Genomic DNA, 14,746 nt, shown 5'->3' on the forward strand with positions numbered 1-14,746 from the left:
TCTCCGGTCAGATTCTAGTAAAGCACACAGTTGCTCGTTCCATCGCAAGTCCTTTGTTCTGCGTGTCTCAAATACTTCCAGGCATGCACTTCAGTATCGCCTGAGGCAATGGGAATTGTTTAGCCTAAGGATGGAGGTGTAAATGAGTTCACGACGCGAGATCCAGTGGAAGGAAGAGTCAAGACGCGTCGGCTGAAGGAGAAGCCGCACAAGGTCAATTCTTAGCCGCGGCTACATCCGCCCCAATCACGACACAGTCCTTTGGGATTATGCCCAGCCGACGGCATTGCCTTCATCCGTATTCCAGGAAGCTTTGTTCCTGGGTACGCTGAGCATTCGACTGCTGATGTCCCATCATGTAGCGTCGTGAGTTGGAAGTGTCTTCATTCAATCGATCACGCTGTTTTTGCGGAGGGGCCGAAATGACCATGATCATGCGGCCTGGAGTTCGAGCTTTGTGTTCCAGATCAGTATCGTCCGACGCTTTCACGGCTCGTGCATTGCTACTGACACGTGGGTGACTCTGCTGACGGCTTAGGTTTACGAGCCCTCAGGTGTACGGCCACGTCTCGCGCTCGGTGTAGTACTTGAGATTTCAATTTTGCGAGGATACGAGGATACGGCTCTCGTGTTGCTGCCTGTACGAAAGTGTCTCAGGTTTGCGGTGTCGTTGAGAGCTCCCCACGTGGTATTGTAGCCGGTGTTGTTGGTGATGCTCAGTAGAATGTTGATCTTCATACGTACTACGACCTGGTGGCACCGCATTCGCCGACGCTATCCACGAAGCCTAAGAACACGAGAGTGCTTATGCCTGACCACGATGACCAGGGCTTGCGAGCCTGGTTGTGATTTGATCTCCGATCGCTGGAGACGCTTGATCCTGGATTTGAGCCAAGGTCAAACCAGCATGGCACCTCTGGCGCTCTGTCTTGTTGATAAACAGCCGGGTCGTTAAGCTAGATCCGCACGTGTTCAACACTCGTCGTGTACCTCTCCAGAACAGCGCGCGCAGTAGCATGCCCTGAAGCTGCTGCTAAAGTTGACCAGTGTGAGTGTAGCGAGATTGAGGTCCCGCAGCCGGCAGTGTAGCGGCCACGACTGGGCATCGAGACATGACCAATGCAAAGAGGTCGAGAGCGTGAACGTCTCGAGCCATATGTTGGCGAGGGCCTCGATAGCTCAGTGCATCGTCAGTCAAATCGGCAACTTCATCTCAATCACACGCGTTCCTCACAGGTCAAGCAATTCCTTGCCATCATAATGAAGTCCTTTGCAGCCATTGTTGCCTCTCTCGCTATGCTGTGCGGCAGCGCACTTGCAGCAGGTTTGTAGTGTCGATTCCAGTTCAACACACGTTGCTCATATCATCACAGGAAACTGCAAATGCCAGGACCCCTCTGGCACTGGTAAGCTTGACAGCATTCTGCCACGTGCTTGTCGAGTACCGCTGACATCTCTACGTCTGTAGGTCCTCAGTGGAACGAGTATACCGAGATGTGCTGCGAGAACGGCAACAACGTTTCGTGCGACAAGGCCAACTACCCAGTCATCAATGCTCCGGATCGGGCAACAACTTCTGCGTCATCACCTACGACTTTGATCAGTGCTGCAAGAGCCTTGGAGGTAAGTGTCGAACGCGTTGAGTCGGCAGCGACGGCAGCTAACGCCCACAGCTCCTGGTGCTTACTGCTGGTATTAGACGAGTTGATGATGGATATTGACCGCGGTAGAGAACTGTGGTATCCAGATAGATGACTTTCAATGTATCTGCGTTCTGTCAATCACTCATCACAGAATTCACTCACCTTGATCAAGCTGGCCAGGCGACAGTCTGGAGCTTGTGGCTGTTTCGTTACGCTGCTTGGCAGCAATTGCTTGGTGTAGTCACTCTTCACGTTTCCCCACGTGCCATTGCGATAGGGCACAGGAGACCCCACGTGTATCGTAGTCGCTTTCGTGCAATGGAGCACTAAAGGAGGCGAGCCTGGCTGGGAGCCATGTCAAACCATGACAAGCTCAAATGCCGACAGTGGCCGACATGTCGGCTGCTCCAAGTGAGACACCCAATGATGAGACGCTTGAGCCACAGAGCGATGACCACCGGACCGGGACTAGGGAATTGGTCGAGTCTTGCCCAATGCAGAAGGTAGGGCACATGGTCAGTATGTCGCGGTCTACGCCCCAATCCGGTGCGCTGATGCCTGTGAGGTACCCTTAGTTGATACTGTCACTGTGTTTCCAAGGTGATGCCGTGCCTGGCCGCCATGATCTGAGACCACTCGGGTTGGAGTCGTCCGAACGCTTCAAGTAAAGACCATCAGGCTGGCGCCTCCAGAGTAGACCACCACACTCCGAAGCAACAGCAGACTCACCTTCCCTTCCAGCTCTTCCAGATATCGCCACACACCATCGATATGAAGTTCACATCAGTCGCTGCCCTCTCGCTCTCGCTCCTTGTTGGAAGGTCGGTCCTTCTACGCCCATGGGTCTTCTGCATCAATGACTGACATGCTACAGTGTTTTCGCCGTATCGCCTGCAGGGTGAGTGTGCTGGAGCCTGGTAGCTCGGACGTGTGCTGACCAGAACAAGTAATTGCAAATGCCAGGACCCGTACGGCACAGAGCCTCAAAATAATGAGGCAACCTGGGTATGCTGTGGCAACTCAGCAGCTGCTCAGCTCTGCCCGAACGCCAATGCACCAGGACCAAACAACCAGGTGAGTCCGGTTAATGATGATACCCTGGCGCGCTGACGAGACCGCCTACAGTGCTCGTGTGGTGGCGAGAATAAGATTGTGGAGCACATCTTTGATGCTTGCTGCAAGCAGAACGGTGCGCCGCAGGGTGCCTTCTGCTGGAACTAGACCGTGTACATATAAGCATAGATGAACCTATGAAATCAGCTCTGTCGTGTTATGCAGCCACTTTTGATCATGTTTGGACACGCGCGCCACCGAGTACGCTTGTCGTGCTCCTGAACGACAGTGCTTGTGGTGGGATGCCGTACCTCAGCACTACGAGACGTGTATTCACTGAGACAGTAGCATAGCACATGTGATGACGACTTGGCGTGAATGACGGAAGTTGTGATGGCGCAGGTTTGGCTGCGAGGTTGAGAAACTGCTGACGTTGCAAACCCAAAGCGGACTAGCGCGCTCTCAGCCTTCGTGATCAACATCATCGCCTCCTGTTCCTCATCCGAGGGATCGTGGGGATCACCATCAACATCATATCATCCTCCACTGAACAGTCGCACGCCTTCGTGTCCTGTGTCCGCAGAGAATCATGTGGTCTGTCCGCGATGAGGTAAGCAGAGTTGAGCATGGCGTCGGGTCCATGAAGATGCACAGAGGAAGAAATGCTCGAAGGAGGTACAGTCATCATTACTCCTCTACTGTGGCTATATGCGGTATGTGGTACGAAGCATCAGTATCGTACACTCGAAGATGTCGAACATCTTTCTCATCACACCGCCAACACCCTCTCACCCAACGATGGCGAAGTTGTCTAGCAGACCTCGACACAGTATTAGTATTGCTACATTGAGATCAGCCTCGGCCTTTCTGAGAGATTTCGAGTGCTTACAACTCCCTCTGGCGTCCAGAACACATTACCCGGAGCCTTACCGGTGGAGGTGTTCTTAAAGTGGTCAGCTCTGGCTCTGATTCTTCGGGCTTCTCAAAACTTACGACGCATGTCTGGTAACCAGTCAAGCAAGTATCAGCTTGACAACACTTGTCGCCGCTCTGGCAGTAATGCTGGGAACCGATCGATTCCTACAGATAAGGACTACTGTTAGACCACTGTGCCAGTCACGAGGTTCTGCTCGCAATCAACGTACATTGCAGTCTCCTGGATGATAGTCGCAAGCGTAACGAGCCTCGAGTGGGTCGTCACCATTGTCTCCTCGCTTCGACATTGGTGCCGGACTACCAGGAACGGCAGCCGCCTGGACCAGAGCGACCAGCGCCGGGACTATGAGGAAGAACGACTTCACGTTCACGAGATGTGGTGTGCAAAGTGGCTGGTGATTGCGATATCTGTGTCTGGTGGCGATTGCTACCGATCAAGTGATAAGTTGTCTGACTTTGGTATATAAAGACCTCTTTCGAACGAGATCGCTAATGGAACGCGTAGAGTCAGACATCTCCACGCCCTTGAGACACCACTACTGCTTGCAGCACGTTCCTGAAGGCTTCGTACGCATCACTCTAGCATATCGCAGATGTCTGAGACACCTCTCCTCTGAAATGTCGCGTACCACGTGTGTGCTGTTTCCCGTCAATTGCCGAGATAGTAGCGCGGTGTTGCGGTCCGCTATTGCACACACTCGGACTGTTTTCGCACGAACCGGACCCCAGCCAACCCGTGGAGCGGTCAGCCTGATCGCGGGCTGTCAACTTGCTGCTTTCGGTCTGGAGTCGCCAGGTCCAGATCAATGTTACTCTTGCCAGGCCTTATGACCATGCTAATTCAGTCCGGTGACCGAGCTAACAGCGTTGCTTTTCTTGGCCTGATCTGGGGGCTAAGCAGGGGCCTAGCTTAGTTCAACTTCACCTCTTAAGGCTGCCAAACGACATGCTGGGAACATCGCATGGAGTGACGTACGCCGTTCTTCTCATTCGATGGCGACCAGCAGGCCAAGGTTAGGTCAAAGCAACGCGATGTCACTGTAGGTCTTTGGCATGAACGTGCAAGTTGCCCAGCGGCTATTGGCTGGCTCTTTGTCTGTCAAAAGACCTTGCAGTTCTCACACTTACACGATTACAGCTACTTCTTGCGATCATGGATCCAAGACACCCTCATTCAAGCTCACGGGCACCGTCATCGTCAAGTTGCCCTTCCGGCCATGATCCATCAGCTTAGGTCGAGACCGGTGTATCATTGTTACGGACATATTCCTGTTGAATACAAGCAACGGCAGTAGGGTGCCGCGGATATCACTGTTCGAGCTGAGACAGAAGCCTTTGGGAAACGAATGGGATCTCGTTTTCACCTTCGTCACACTACCCCAACTATGCGATGTGGAGTACCAAGCAACATATCTGAAGTCTCCCGCAACAACCACTTCGACGAACGTACCCGCACACACGCAATTACTCGTTCATCGTAGTCACTCCTTACGCCTCCGATTCACTGATCAATATGCGCTCTACTTTGGTCTTCCTCGCGCTGCTGGCAGCACTCAGCAGCCTGGTCAGCGCCGGCTACAATTGCAAGTGAGTCCCCGAGACCAGCTCGTGACGCATCAGAAGCACACTCATAACACTTTGCAGATGTCAAGACCCGAGCCGGGCCTCAGGACAACCAGGCAACATACTACTGCTCTATGGGTGGCCGCGACATCGTTGACAGCTGCTACAACTTCGGTTCCCCGGGCAAGAACAACCAGGTAAGAGTATTTCCATGACCGAGACGGATGGACTGGGGCTGACGCATGAGCAGTGTGGCGGTAATGGCGACAATTGCATCAACTCTGGCAAGATTGATCTTTGCTGTAGAAGTCAAGGTGGTAAGTTGTGTGTCCGTCCATACTTGAAGGAATCACGACTGATCATCGATAGCACTTGGAGCTTTTTGCTGAAAGTAGACTTGATGTAACTTGATGTATGGGAGGAGTCTGTAACTGGGGATCTATGTATAATTCGTCATGTCAATGTTACATCGCACACAGGCAGTCGCCGTAGCCCTCAGTGCGCTTCTATCATTTGCTCACCCGTGGCGACAGTCCATTGGCACGAGCAAAACGACAGTCTGATTGCAACCGTCTAAGAATGTGAGTCTAGAGCGTGGGAGGGGGATGCTGTGGATTGATAGAGGACGGGACGTCTCCTTGAGGAGTCTTATCAGAGTGTCAGTCCATCAGTCATCAACTACCAGATTGAAGTACCAGACATTGAGTTCCAGATTACCAGAAAAGGAACTGTTAGGATTCTCGACGTTGACATATCTGAACGATCGATATGAAGTTTGCACACATTTCCCTCGCGATCTCCACATTGTTGATAAGCTCGTGGGTATGAAGCTTCAACAGAACGATCCTGATGGTGATACTGAGATGGAACAGTGCTCTCGCAGGCTACAACTGCAAGTAAGGCTCACCTCTCGGGTCCTTTCGCCAGCATTGAATGTTGCATCCCTTTCTGGGATCATTGCAGCATTGTTGATCCAGTCTCGATGCTGATCGCGTTCTTCCTCATACAGATGTCAAGACCCCAGTGGTACTGGTCCACAGGACGACACGGCGACCGTGGTCTGTTATAGCTTCGGCTCGACTACTAGGGAATGCATCTCAGAGCACTATCCTGGACCCGATCACCAGGTATGATGATTCCTCCCCGTCTAGACGGTGACTTGCTAACTGAGAGGTATCTACAGTGCTCGGGATCTGGCTTCAACTGTATTGACTGAGGCGCTTTCGATACCTGCTGCAGATGGCAGACGAAGCAGAAATCTGGAGCATGTTGTTGGGATTGATGAGACGGATTTGATGTGACGAAGCACGAGGGAGTTGGAGGTAATGTTGGCATGTTGTTCGAGATTTGGAGTACAGGACAAATGTGACCAGTTGCCCTGTTGTTGCATTTTGCTCACGACTCAGACCATGCAAGCTAGAGTTGTTTGGATGTCCTGGTGTGTCTGAGCCGAAGCAACCATTGACTTTCCCTCTTGACCTCCCAACTTGCAAGTTGGGACCTCCTCCCACACCAAACATTGAACATCCTGCCAGCACCGACTGCAAGGAGCGACGACGACATGAACGTCTCTTGCTTCGGGTCACGTTGTCGCTGCCAACATGCGCGCTATCCTGACGATCCAAGGCGTTGCACCCAGTTCATCGTGCCTGCTCCGTGGCAGCAGCACAGCAGGAGCCACTTCAACATGGCAGATGATGGCTGCCAATGCGGCACTGACACGCAACGGTGGGTAAACATGTACATGTAGGTCCTTCTTCTGCAATCTGCTCAGCCCACAACACGCCTCAGCAACGAGGCCCATTCACATGGTGCATGCTTTTCACGCACGATCGATGAGTGCGACATAGATTGGAAAAGACTACAACGATTGGAAACACCGGCCTGCCTGCAGCAATGCTCTCACGATCGAACAGCAACGCCGCCGATCGGCTCCAACGAGCAAAGTCCAACTCGTCCGCCCACACCGCCACCTCCAGCCATCACCGCCAGTCCACCAACATCGAGCCTTACGTCGGGTCACAGCAACATGCAGAAGCCGCGGCAATCGAAGCTCATAGGCGTGCGCAAGAGGTCGAACACCCGACATCACGCCCAGTCCCGCCCAAGCTGCAGCGGCGACGCAGCCAGAAAGACGGCACGAGCCAAGGGAGTCACTTCGAGATCGCACGGAGGAAGTCTCTGGCGCGAGCCGATGATGAGCCCAGAGTGAGGCCAGTGTCGTGTCTGCCAAGTCCATCGAAACCGATCACATCGATCGAAGAAACTCAGGAAGGCACCATCATCACACGGAGAAGGTCGGTCATTCCTCCTTTAGCAGAACCAAAGCTGTTGCCGAACGATCCGGCATCATCGGCGTCCACCTCTGCTCGCCAAGTCCGCCGACGCCAATCAGCATACACAGAAGGGAGCCCTCAGGCTCGATCTTCACAAACCATTCAGGACCCCGACGCAACCTTGCAGCTGCCGGACCTTGGAGCCGACCCCGCTGGCATATTTCACCTGCGTAAGACGCCAGACTATCGCCCATCTGCCGCTGCGGATCAACGTGCTACACGATCGCGTCGGCCGTCTCTTCGCGAAACGCAGACAGATGAGGATATTCGCAACATGGCTCGTGATGAGTACCTGCAAGATCTTCATGCCAAGCGTCTGCGAGAGAGGAAGTCATTCATGCTGGCTCCCTTCCAAAAGCGGCGGGCGACGACGACCGCCACCAACCTCAACTCGTCCTTGCCTCCCTTCAATTACGCTAACGATGGCAATGCCGCTCCCTTGCCCGTCAATCCAGCGTTTAATGCCCTTAAGCCGGAAAAGTCACGCAAAGTGTCAGACACCATCAAAGGCCGCCTCAAGAAGGTCTTTCGCAAAGTCTCAAAGCCAATCAGCCTTCCTCCTCAACATATCGAGGCCAACGATCTGCACTACACCGTGCGCCAAGATGATGTCAGCGATGCAGAGGTCAATCCCGTAGTTGATTGCACGGATCCATTCATGACTGCCACAGCAGAAACACTCGGGCCGCCCGCGGTCAAATTCAACAGCACTCAAAACAGCAACAACGGTAGCCAGGAAAGCCTTGCGCGGTCGAGAGTCACAAGCTGGACAACCTCAACTGTCGCAGGCATGAACAGCACGCGCACCAGGGATGGACCTTTTGCTCAAGGGGACGATGCAACAAAGGTGCGCAAAAGAAGCTCCTTCTTCGGCCGGCCGATACAGAACAAGCTCCGCCGTACCAGCAGAACTGATCTGAAGGGATCCGAAGAGAGTCAGAGTCAGAGTCACAGCCTGTACGAGGCATTGCAGAAAGTGATTAGACCATCCAACTCTATCGACCCACCTCGGCAGGAAATCTCAATTTCTCCACCCATACCACCACGACCAGACACTATCACATCAAGAGAGTCGACCTCCTCTGCACGTGCACTACTGCCATCGCAACAGCGCTGCAGCATCTCTGCAGAAAGCTATGGGACAAGCCTCTCATCCACGATCCGGCCAATCTCACCTCTTGACCCAGCAGAATATGGTGCTGTCAACATACCATCGCCCATCAAAGAAGTCACCAGCCCAGGACCCGACTACAACGGCGCTGACGAACAAAGCTCACCTGAGCGTACGCCAGGCGGTGGACTCAAGCGACGTACTGCCACGAAATCTTCAGCGCCTTCGCAAGAACAACTCACTCGCCGGATGGAACGCCACAAGAATAGATGGCAATCTCCACTGGACGAGATTGCTCCTCAGGGAGGGCAGTCAGCAAGAAAGATGATGCCCGAAGACAATCCATACGAAATGCGCTCTCTCAGTCAGTCGATGCGCAATCCCGTGCCACACAACGATCTGCCGTATCATGCCAACCTCGGTGCTCCTCGTATGGACGCCTTGTCGCCCAGCGTGTACTCACGTGGTACCGACGGCGCATCTCCACGCCCATTGACACCCGATGATGTTGGCATGACTACCATCACCATCACTAGCCGTGAGGTCAGGAAGTATGACATTTCGCCTGGCCCGAAACATGGAGATGCCACCAAACGTATTCAAGGCAGTCGAGAATGGCGCAAGTGGTTATCCGATGAAATCTGCAACTTTACTCCCGCCCAACAAGTGGCTGGTGGCAGACCAGGCTCTTTGTCTCCTACGATGTAGAATGACCTGGGAGAGTCAAAGTTTCGCCCGCGCGCCGGCAGTAATGCTTCGAGTCAGATGAACGGTCGCTACCCAGCAATCAGCGGTAGTCGTCCGGTCAGCCGTCAGAGCAACGTATCGTCACGACATGTGTCACCACGGGAGAGTCAAGAACAGCTTGGAGGCCGCTCTCGCACAACCAGCCGCCAGCCGAGCCTGGAAGCATTCTCTGCAGTGTTCGGACAACAGCGGCCAGCACAGGCCTACCCTGTCTTGCATCCACAGCCCAGCTACCAGCGCATGCCAGTAGAGCTACCAGCTATCGACGCAAGCCAAGTCATTGACCCGTATGCTCACGGCCCAGCCTATGTCCCGCCATCAGTGTACACTGGGAAGGCTCCTTTTCGCCCCAAGTCAGCATACGAGCTTCGAGCACATTATCGCAACAGCAAGACTGGCCGCTCGACACCAATCGAGGTTGTTCGGAAGACTGCCGAAGCCAATTTGATGGAAGACAACACTATCCGCAACATCTCAAACGGACCTTATGCTGCTGCATCTCCTCGCATGCCCAGCGTCAATCAGGAAAACACACGCCCGCCATTGCCAGCTGTCTCCAGCTCTGAATGGCTTGCGACTGGAGGTACAGTGAAGAAGAGGAAGGAGATCAAGAAGGCGAGCTCGATGTACATGCAGCCGCGCCCCTCGAGAGATACTTTTGGGATCGCGGAGCTCAGCGCAGCTAAAAGATCGCCTGGACAGAGACTTGTGACGAACTGGTTGGATGATCGTAGGAGCAAGGAGAATACACCGGCTTTTGTTTGAGATGGCGGAACGGAGTGGAGAGGCTGTTGAATATGGTCGGTATTGGTATTGCTTGATGGCTTGGAAGGTTGTGGTGTAATGGAGCTCGCTGTTGAGCAGTGGGTATTAGTGGATAGGGGATGTGTTGGTAGTGTAGACACTGTTGGTATTGTTTTGAAACGCCATATCGTATGCTTGCGTACCTGCATTGCCAAGAAGCGATTTCGCCGAGAGGTTTCGGCCGAGTCCACGGACGGTAGGATTGCGCGGTAAACTTGCCGACATTTCTTTCATCTGCCGTTGATCAGTTCTTCGTCAGCCATCGCCAACAATGAAGCCCGAATCCCGTCATGCTCGGCGCCGTAGCACAGCATTGACAAGGCGAGGGCATCTGCATACCGGGTGCTGACGAAGGAAGCATGGCCTCGATAAAGGCAGTTGGTGCTGCCCAGCTTGCATATCCGTCTCAAAGCATTGCATAATCAGAGCTCCCCAATGCCAGCACCAGCCTCGCGGGTCTTGGGTGGAGTCCTTGCTGTTGGCGTGATCTTGTTGGCATATTTAGTTCTGTGCCTGCCCCTCCACGACGACATGTCTGCCCCACTAGTTTTGAGGAGTCTTTTGTCTCGAAACACTTCTGCCTTGTTGAGACCACTTACTGCTTCGACACTTACAAGCTCTCACAGCTCCCGTACCACGACATTCACATCCTCGCACTTCAGCACAACTACCGCGACCATGTCAGCAATCAAAGGCTACGACCAAACCTCTTTCAAAGACGCCGTCAAGCACCGTCGCACCGTCTACAGCTTGCAGAAGAAGTCCCCGATCTCGGACGATCGTATCAAGGAGATTGTTACCCAGGCTATCAAGCATGTTCCGTCGTCTTTCAATAGCCAGTCGGCGAGGCTGGTCGTGTTGGTGAAGGAGGAGCATGATAAGTTCTGGCAGGTTGTGAGTGATGTGCTCAAGGCGCATGTGCCCGAGGATAAGTGGGAGCATACCAAGCAGAGGATGGATATGTTTTCGGGGGCTTATGGGACGGTATGTTTACATATTGACATGGTGATGTGAGAGTGGGGATGTATGGAATGGTACTGACGGTTTATGACCTGATAGATCCTCTTCTACGAAGACCCAAACCCCATCAAAGCCCTGCAATCCAAACTGCCCACCTACGCCGACAAGTTCCCCGTCTGGTCTGAGCACACTTCAGCCATGCATCAGTACGAGTTGTGGACTGCCTTCGAGACGGAGGGACTGGGTTGCAATTTGCAGCATTACAACCCGCTGCCTGATCAGAAGGCGTCGGAGATTTGGAACATCCCACTGGAGTGGAGCTTGAAGGCGCAGCTTGTTTTCGGCGAGCCGAAGGAGGGTGCGAGAGATCAGTTGCCGACGAAGAGCGAGGAGCCGATTGAGGAGAGGGTCAAGTTTTATGGGTTTTAGAGAAGGCAAGAGATGGCGTTGGGGAGCATACAATGGGAGGTCTAGCAAGAGGTATGAGCATAGCAAGGAGTGCTGTGTAAGAGCATAGCAAATACACCGCGCATGTCCAACACGGGCAAAGAGTTCAACACCGTGCGACACGGAAATGCTGACTGAGCTACATGCAAGCAACACAGCTTCGAAGCAAGTCTACTGACGATGGTATACATGTGACAACTGCAAGCTAAGCCTCAGCCTCTCAGCTACTGACTGCATCTAAGTTTTGGCAGGCAGAAGTGAATGAAATCCAGATCACCTCGGACTGCCGCCTTGGGCAATTCATTGTGGCTGGAGCTTCACCTTTATCCCAACAACACCTCACACAAGTGAGTCACATGGCGGCTGTGTTGTACGTCGCACGAGTATAACACTTCACTACAAGAGCACACATGACCACAGAACTCGACTACTACGTGAGTGCAAGCCTTTCACAGACCGAAAGCGACCACAACATAGACCTCTTTGTCCCCGCCCGAATTCAGCTTTCACACCTGAAAGACTAACCCTCATAACCTTGACAGCACAACTCTTGCGACCACACACAACAACCACAATGTCACAATCCAACGATGGACCACGCCTCACCCTGGACAGGCTATTCGTCAGACCACCCATCAAAACCAACAGCATCCGCAACTTCCCTCCAAAAATCATCAAATCCGACGCCGCAGCAACACGAATCATTGTCCACCCCAACTTCCCAACTCTCGCCTCGAACTTCCTCAAGCACGAACTCCAACACGGCTCCTCTCACGAACAATCCCTCTACAAAGACCTCACATGGCGCACTCTCACCTCCCGCCTCATCGAGAAGCGCCCTCTCGCCTTCTTGGGTCGGTCGGACCAGTGCACCACCCTCCGGGACGGCCGCCGACTCAACAACGGGAAACAACAATGGGATCGAAACGGGACCGAAGAACAGCATCTCAACGAGGTCTTGATGTTGAAAAATTACCTGAGCTACGACGAGATTATGCTAGGCAGCTTGATCGGTGTGAGTGGTCCTAGCTACTTCATCAACTCCGGCTCAAGAAATCATTGTGGTCGTCCTGACCAGGAGCCTTTCTTCGAGCAAAGGGGTGTGATTATGGGTCTGGTTGGCGCGAGGTTCGAGAGGGACGATCGTATGGATTGTGTTTTCATCCTTCCGCCGGTGGAGGAGCCGAGGATGCATCCGGAGCTTACGGAGATTTTCGTGAACTTCTCTGAAGGGAAGAGGGATGAAGCGAAAGAGTTTGATGAGGTGATGTACTCAGCAAGGATTCGCATTACGGCGGAGGTTCTTCTGCTGGAGGCAAACGCTCGCGCGGCGGAGCAGGGGACAAAGGCGTATGTGTATGTCGTCGGTCTGGGCCTCGGAGTCTGGCAACATTCCTCTGCACAGAATGACCTCTACGTCCGGACCTGCGCGGCTGCCATCTCCGCTTTACCTCTCCCGAGCATCGCGACGATCGAGTTCGGATGGGTCTCCTGCTCCCCAGCCAGCCAGTCCGCAGCGATCAAAGCAGGAAATCCAAAGGGTATCGAATTACTTTTTAGCAGAAGAGATCCAGCGTCGAAGCGGGCGGGAAGGTATCAAGATCATTTGCTTGTGTTGAGTTATGCGTGGGATGGCAATGCGTTTCCGGGGAATGAGTATTGGCAGGGGAGTTTGGCGGGGAGTGGTGATCCGGCGGCGGCGTGTATGAGTACGATTGGCGAGTTGCATAATCCGATGGTTAATGAGGGGTTGTTGGGGAGGGCTTGTGTGGTTGGGGAGGGACAGAGGGAGGATGGCGAGGGAAAGTGAGTGAGTAACGGGACTATTGGTGTCGGTATTGGACCACGAACAGGGAGAGACGACATTGAGACTTTCGCCTGCGGGCAGGCTGTCCGTGAACAGGTGAAGCCAGATGTTTTCATTCGCTTCCGATCAAGTACGGCAAGACAGCAAGCGCCAATTTCGATGTATAACAGCATTTTGCATGGTCACGTAGGCATAATCTTCGTTCAGATCAGCTTGATGTGACGGAATTCCGCTCTGTCAAAGCTTCGAAGCGAAGATCCTGCCTCCCATACCAGATGCAGCCTCTCGTGGAAGGGTGTGCCCGAGATCCTCTTGATCATCATCCAACGGGATATATCCACAGGCGGCGGAAGTGTGTCGATCAATAAAAATTCATGCAGCTCCTCAGTACTCGGGCAAGGCAGGTTCTGTGGCAAGACCACCGAGAGCGTCCTGTGAAGCGTGTTTCGAACGAACCGGACCGTGTCCGAACGTTTTGCATAGTCTTCAGGTACAGGTCTGGCTACCAACAGTGGTGCCCAGATATGTAAAATAGTCCCTTCTGCTTTGGATATCTCGCAAGGTTTGGGCTCATATGGCCACATCCAGTCTGTGTGTAGAAGCTGGGATAAAACCAGTTTGATACTATTTTCGTTCAGCAGTACGGGCGTCAGGTGAACCACTGGTCCACACGACATACTGCCTGACCATCCAACCCAGCTCCAGCTAGGCAGAGCACGGGACTTGTCACTGCTGGGAGGTATCCTCTGCGCCAAGGTGTCTGATGCGGAGCCATGATTCCAGAGTAGACCAGCGATCCCCCCTCCTTGGGCCCATTGGAGTGGGAAAAGGCCGCACAGCGCATCGAAGAGTGGCTCCGACCAGGTGTCAGGTGCCAGGTGGTTCACAATGCCCATGAACGCGCTCAGACGGTCGCTCGGATACGTAAGCTTTCTCCGGCTATATGTAGCCATAGCAAAGTCGTACCAGTCCCCGGGGGTTCTGAGGCGTCTATCCACTAGGCCTTCACCGGGGAGACATTTCTTGCCAGTGATCATTTTTCGTACTTTACCACTCGGCGCCGTAATGTTCGAAACGATAGTGTACGCTTCTCGTTCCTAGTAGAAAGGAGTGTTGAAATAGACCTCTCCAGCGGTGAAGATAATCATCTATAGGGACAGTATGTATTTCTGATATGTCTATGCTCTCTCGGCCTATGTGGATTCTTTGAGAGCCGCGACCATTGACATTCTGGTCGGACAAAGCTGCGTGAGCTGATTGTCTTGGACGAAGGCTATAGTCTCATCGGGAATGCCGGTGGTTCGAAGCCTGTGCAGCCCAGCGTCGGCATGATCGCTGT

The 14,746-nt window shown here is 53.4% G+C and overlaps 8 protein-coding genes across 8 annotated transcripts; all 8 read left to right on the top strand.

Annotated features, from left to right (window-relative positions):
* Nucleotides 1–1,260: 1,260 nt before the first annotated feature.
* On the top strand, nt 1,261–1,721 carry CLAFUR5_06532 (uncharacterized protein; the record flags this gene model as incomplete). Its single annotated transcript, XM_047905680.1, has 4 exons — nt 1,261–1,324; nt 1,374–1,406; nt 1,469–1,623; nt 1,674–1,721. 4 exons carry the CDS (start codon nt 1,261–1,263, stop codon nt 1,719–1,721), a joined length of 300 nt encoding a protein of 99 aa, XP_047762613.1.
* A 693-nt stretch (nt 1,722–2,414) lies between these two features.
* Nucleotides 2,415–2,864, top strand: CLAFUR5_06533 (uncharacterized protein; the record flags this gene model as incomplete). The annotated part of the gene is made up of 4 exons (XM_047905681.1): nt 2,415–2,464; nt 2,518–2,541; nt 2,591–2,717; nt 2,769–2,864. The coding sequence occupies 4 exons, from the start codon at nt 2,415–2,417 to the stop codon at nt 2,862–2,864; spliced, it is 297 nt and encodes a 98-aa protein (XP_047762614.1).
* Nucleotides 2,865–5,329: 2,465 nt separating this feature from the next.
* Nucleotides 5,330–5,584, top strand: CLAFUR5_06534 (uncharacterized protein; the record flags this gene model as incomplete). Its single annotated transcript, XM_047905682.1, has 3 exons — nt 5,330–5,392; nt 5,446–5,512; nt 5,565–5,584. The coding sequence occupies 3 exons, from the start codon at nt 5,330–5,332 to the stop codon at nt 5,582–5,584; spliced, it is 150 nt and encodes a 49-aa protein (XP_047761840.1).
* Nucleotides 5,585–7,091: 1,507 nt separating this feature from the next.
* Nucleotides 7,092–9,350, top strand: CLAFUR5_06535 (uncharacterized protein; the record flags this gene model as incomplete). The annotated part of the gene is made up of 1 exon (XM_047905683.1): nt 7,092–9,350. One exon carries the CDS (start codon nt 7,092–7,094, stop codon nt 9,348–9,350), a length of 2,259 nt encoding a protein of 752 aa, XP_047761913.1.
* A 57-nt stretch (nt 9,351–9,407) lies between these two features.
* CLAFUR5_06536 (uncharacterized protein) lies at nt 9,408–10,154 on the top strand (the record flags this gene model as incomplete). The annotated part of the gene is made up of 1 exon (XM_047905684.1): nt 9,408–10,154. The coding sequence occupies one exon, from the start codon at nt 9,408–9,410 to the stop codon at nt 10,152–10,154; it is 747 nt and encodes a 248-aa protein (XP_047761976.1).
* Nucleotides 10,155–10,628: 474 nt separating this feature from the next.
* On the top strand, nt 10,629–11,582 carry CLAFUR5_06537 (Fatty acid repression mutant protein 2; the record flags this gene model as incomplete). The annotated part of the gene is made up of 2 exons (XM_047905685.1): nt 10,629–11,177; nt 11,253–11,582. 2 exons carry the CDS (start codon nt 10,629–10,631, stop codon nt 11,580–11,582), a joined length of 879 nt encoding a protein of 292 aa, XP_047762321.1.
* Nucleotides 11,583–11,684: 102 nt separating this feature from the next.
* CLAFUR5_06538 (uncharacterized protein) lies at nt 11,685–12,124 on the top strand (the record flags this gene model as incomplete). The annotated part of the gene is made up of 3 exons (XM_047905686.1): nt 11,685–11,714; nt 11,852–11,947; nt 12,056–12,124. 3 exons carry the CDS (start codon nt 11,685–11,687, stop codon nt 12,122–12,124), a joined length of 195 nt encoding a protein of 64 aa, XP_047762320.1.
* Nucleotides 12,125–12,174: 50 nt separating this feature from the next.
* On the top strand, nt 12,175–13,410 carry CLAFUR5_06539 (uncharacterized protein; the record flags this gene model as incomplete). The annotated part of the gene is made up of 1 exon (XM_047905687.1): nt 12,175–13,410. One exon carries the CDS (start codon nt 12,175–12,177, stop codon nt 13,408–13,410), a length of 1,236 nt encoding a protein of 411 aa, XP_047761912.1.
* Nucleotides 13,411–14,746: the final 1,336 nt, after the last annotated feature.

This window comes from Fulvia fulva, chromosome 5 (assembly GCF_020509005.1).
Source record: "Fulvia fulva chromosome 5, complete sequence".
NCBI lineage: Eukaryota > Fungi > Ascomycota > Dothideomycetes > Mycosphaerellales > Mycosphaerellaceae > Fulvia > Fulvia fulva.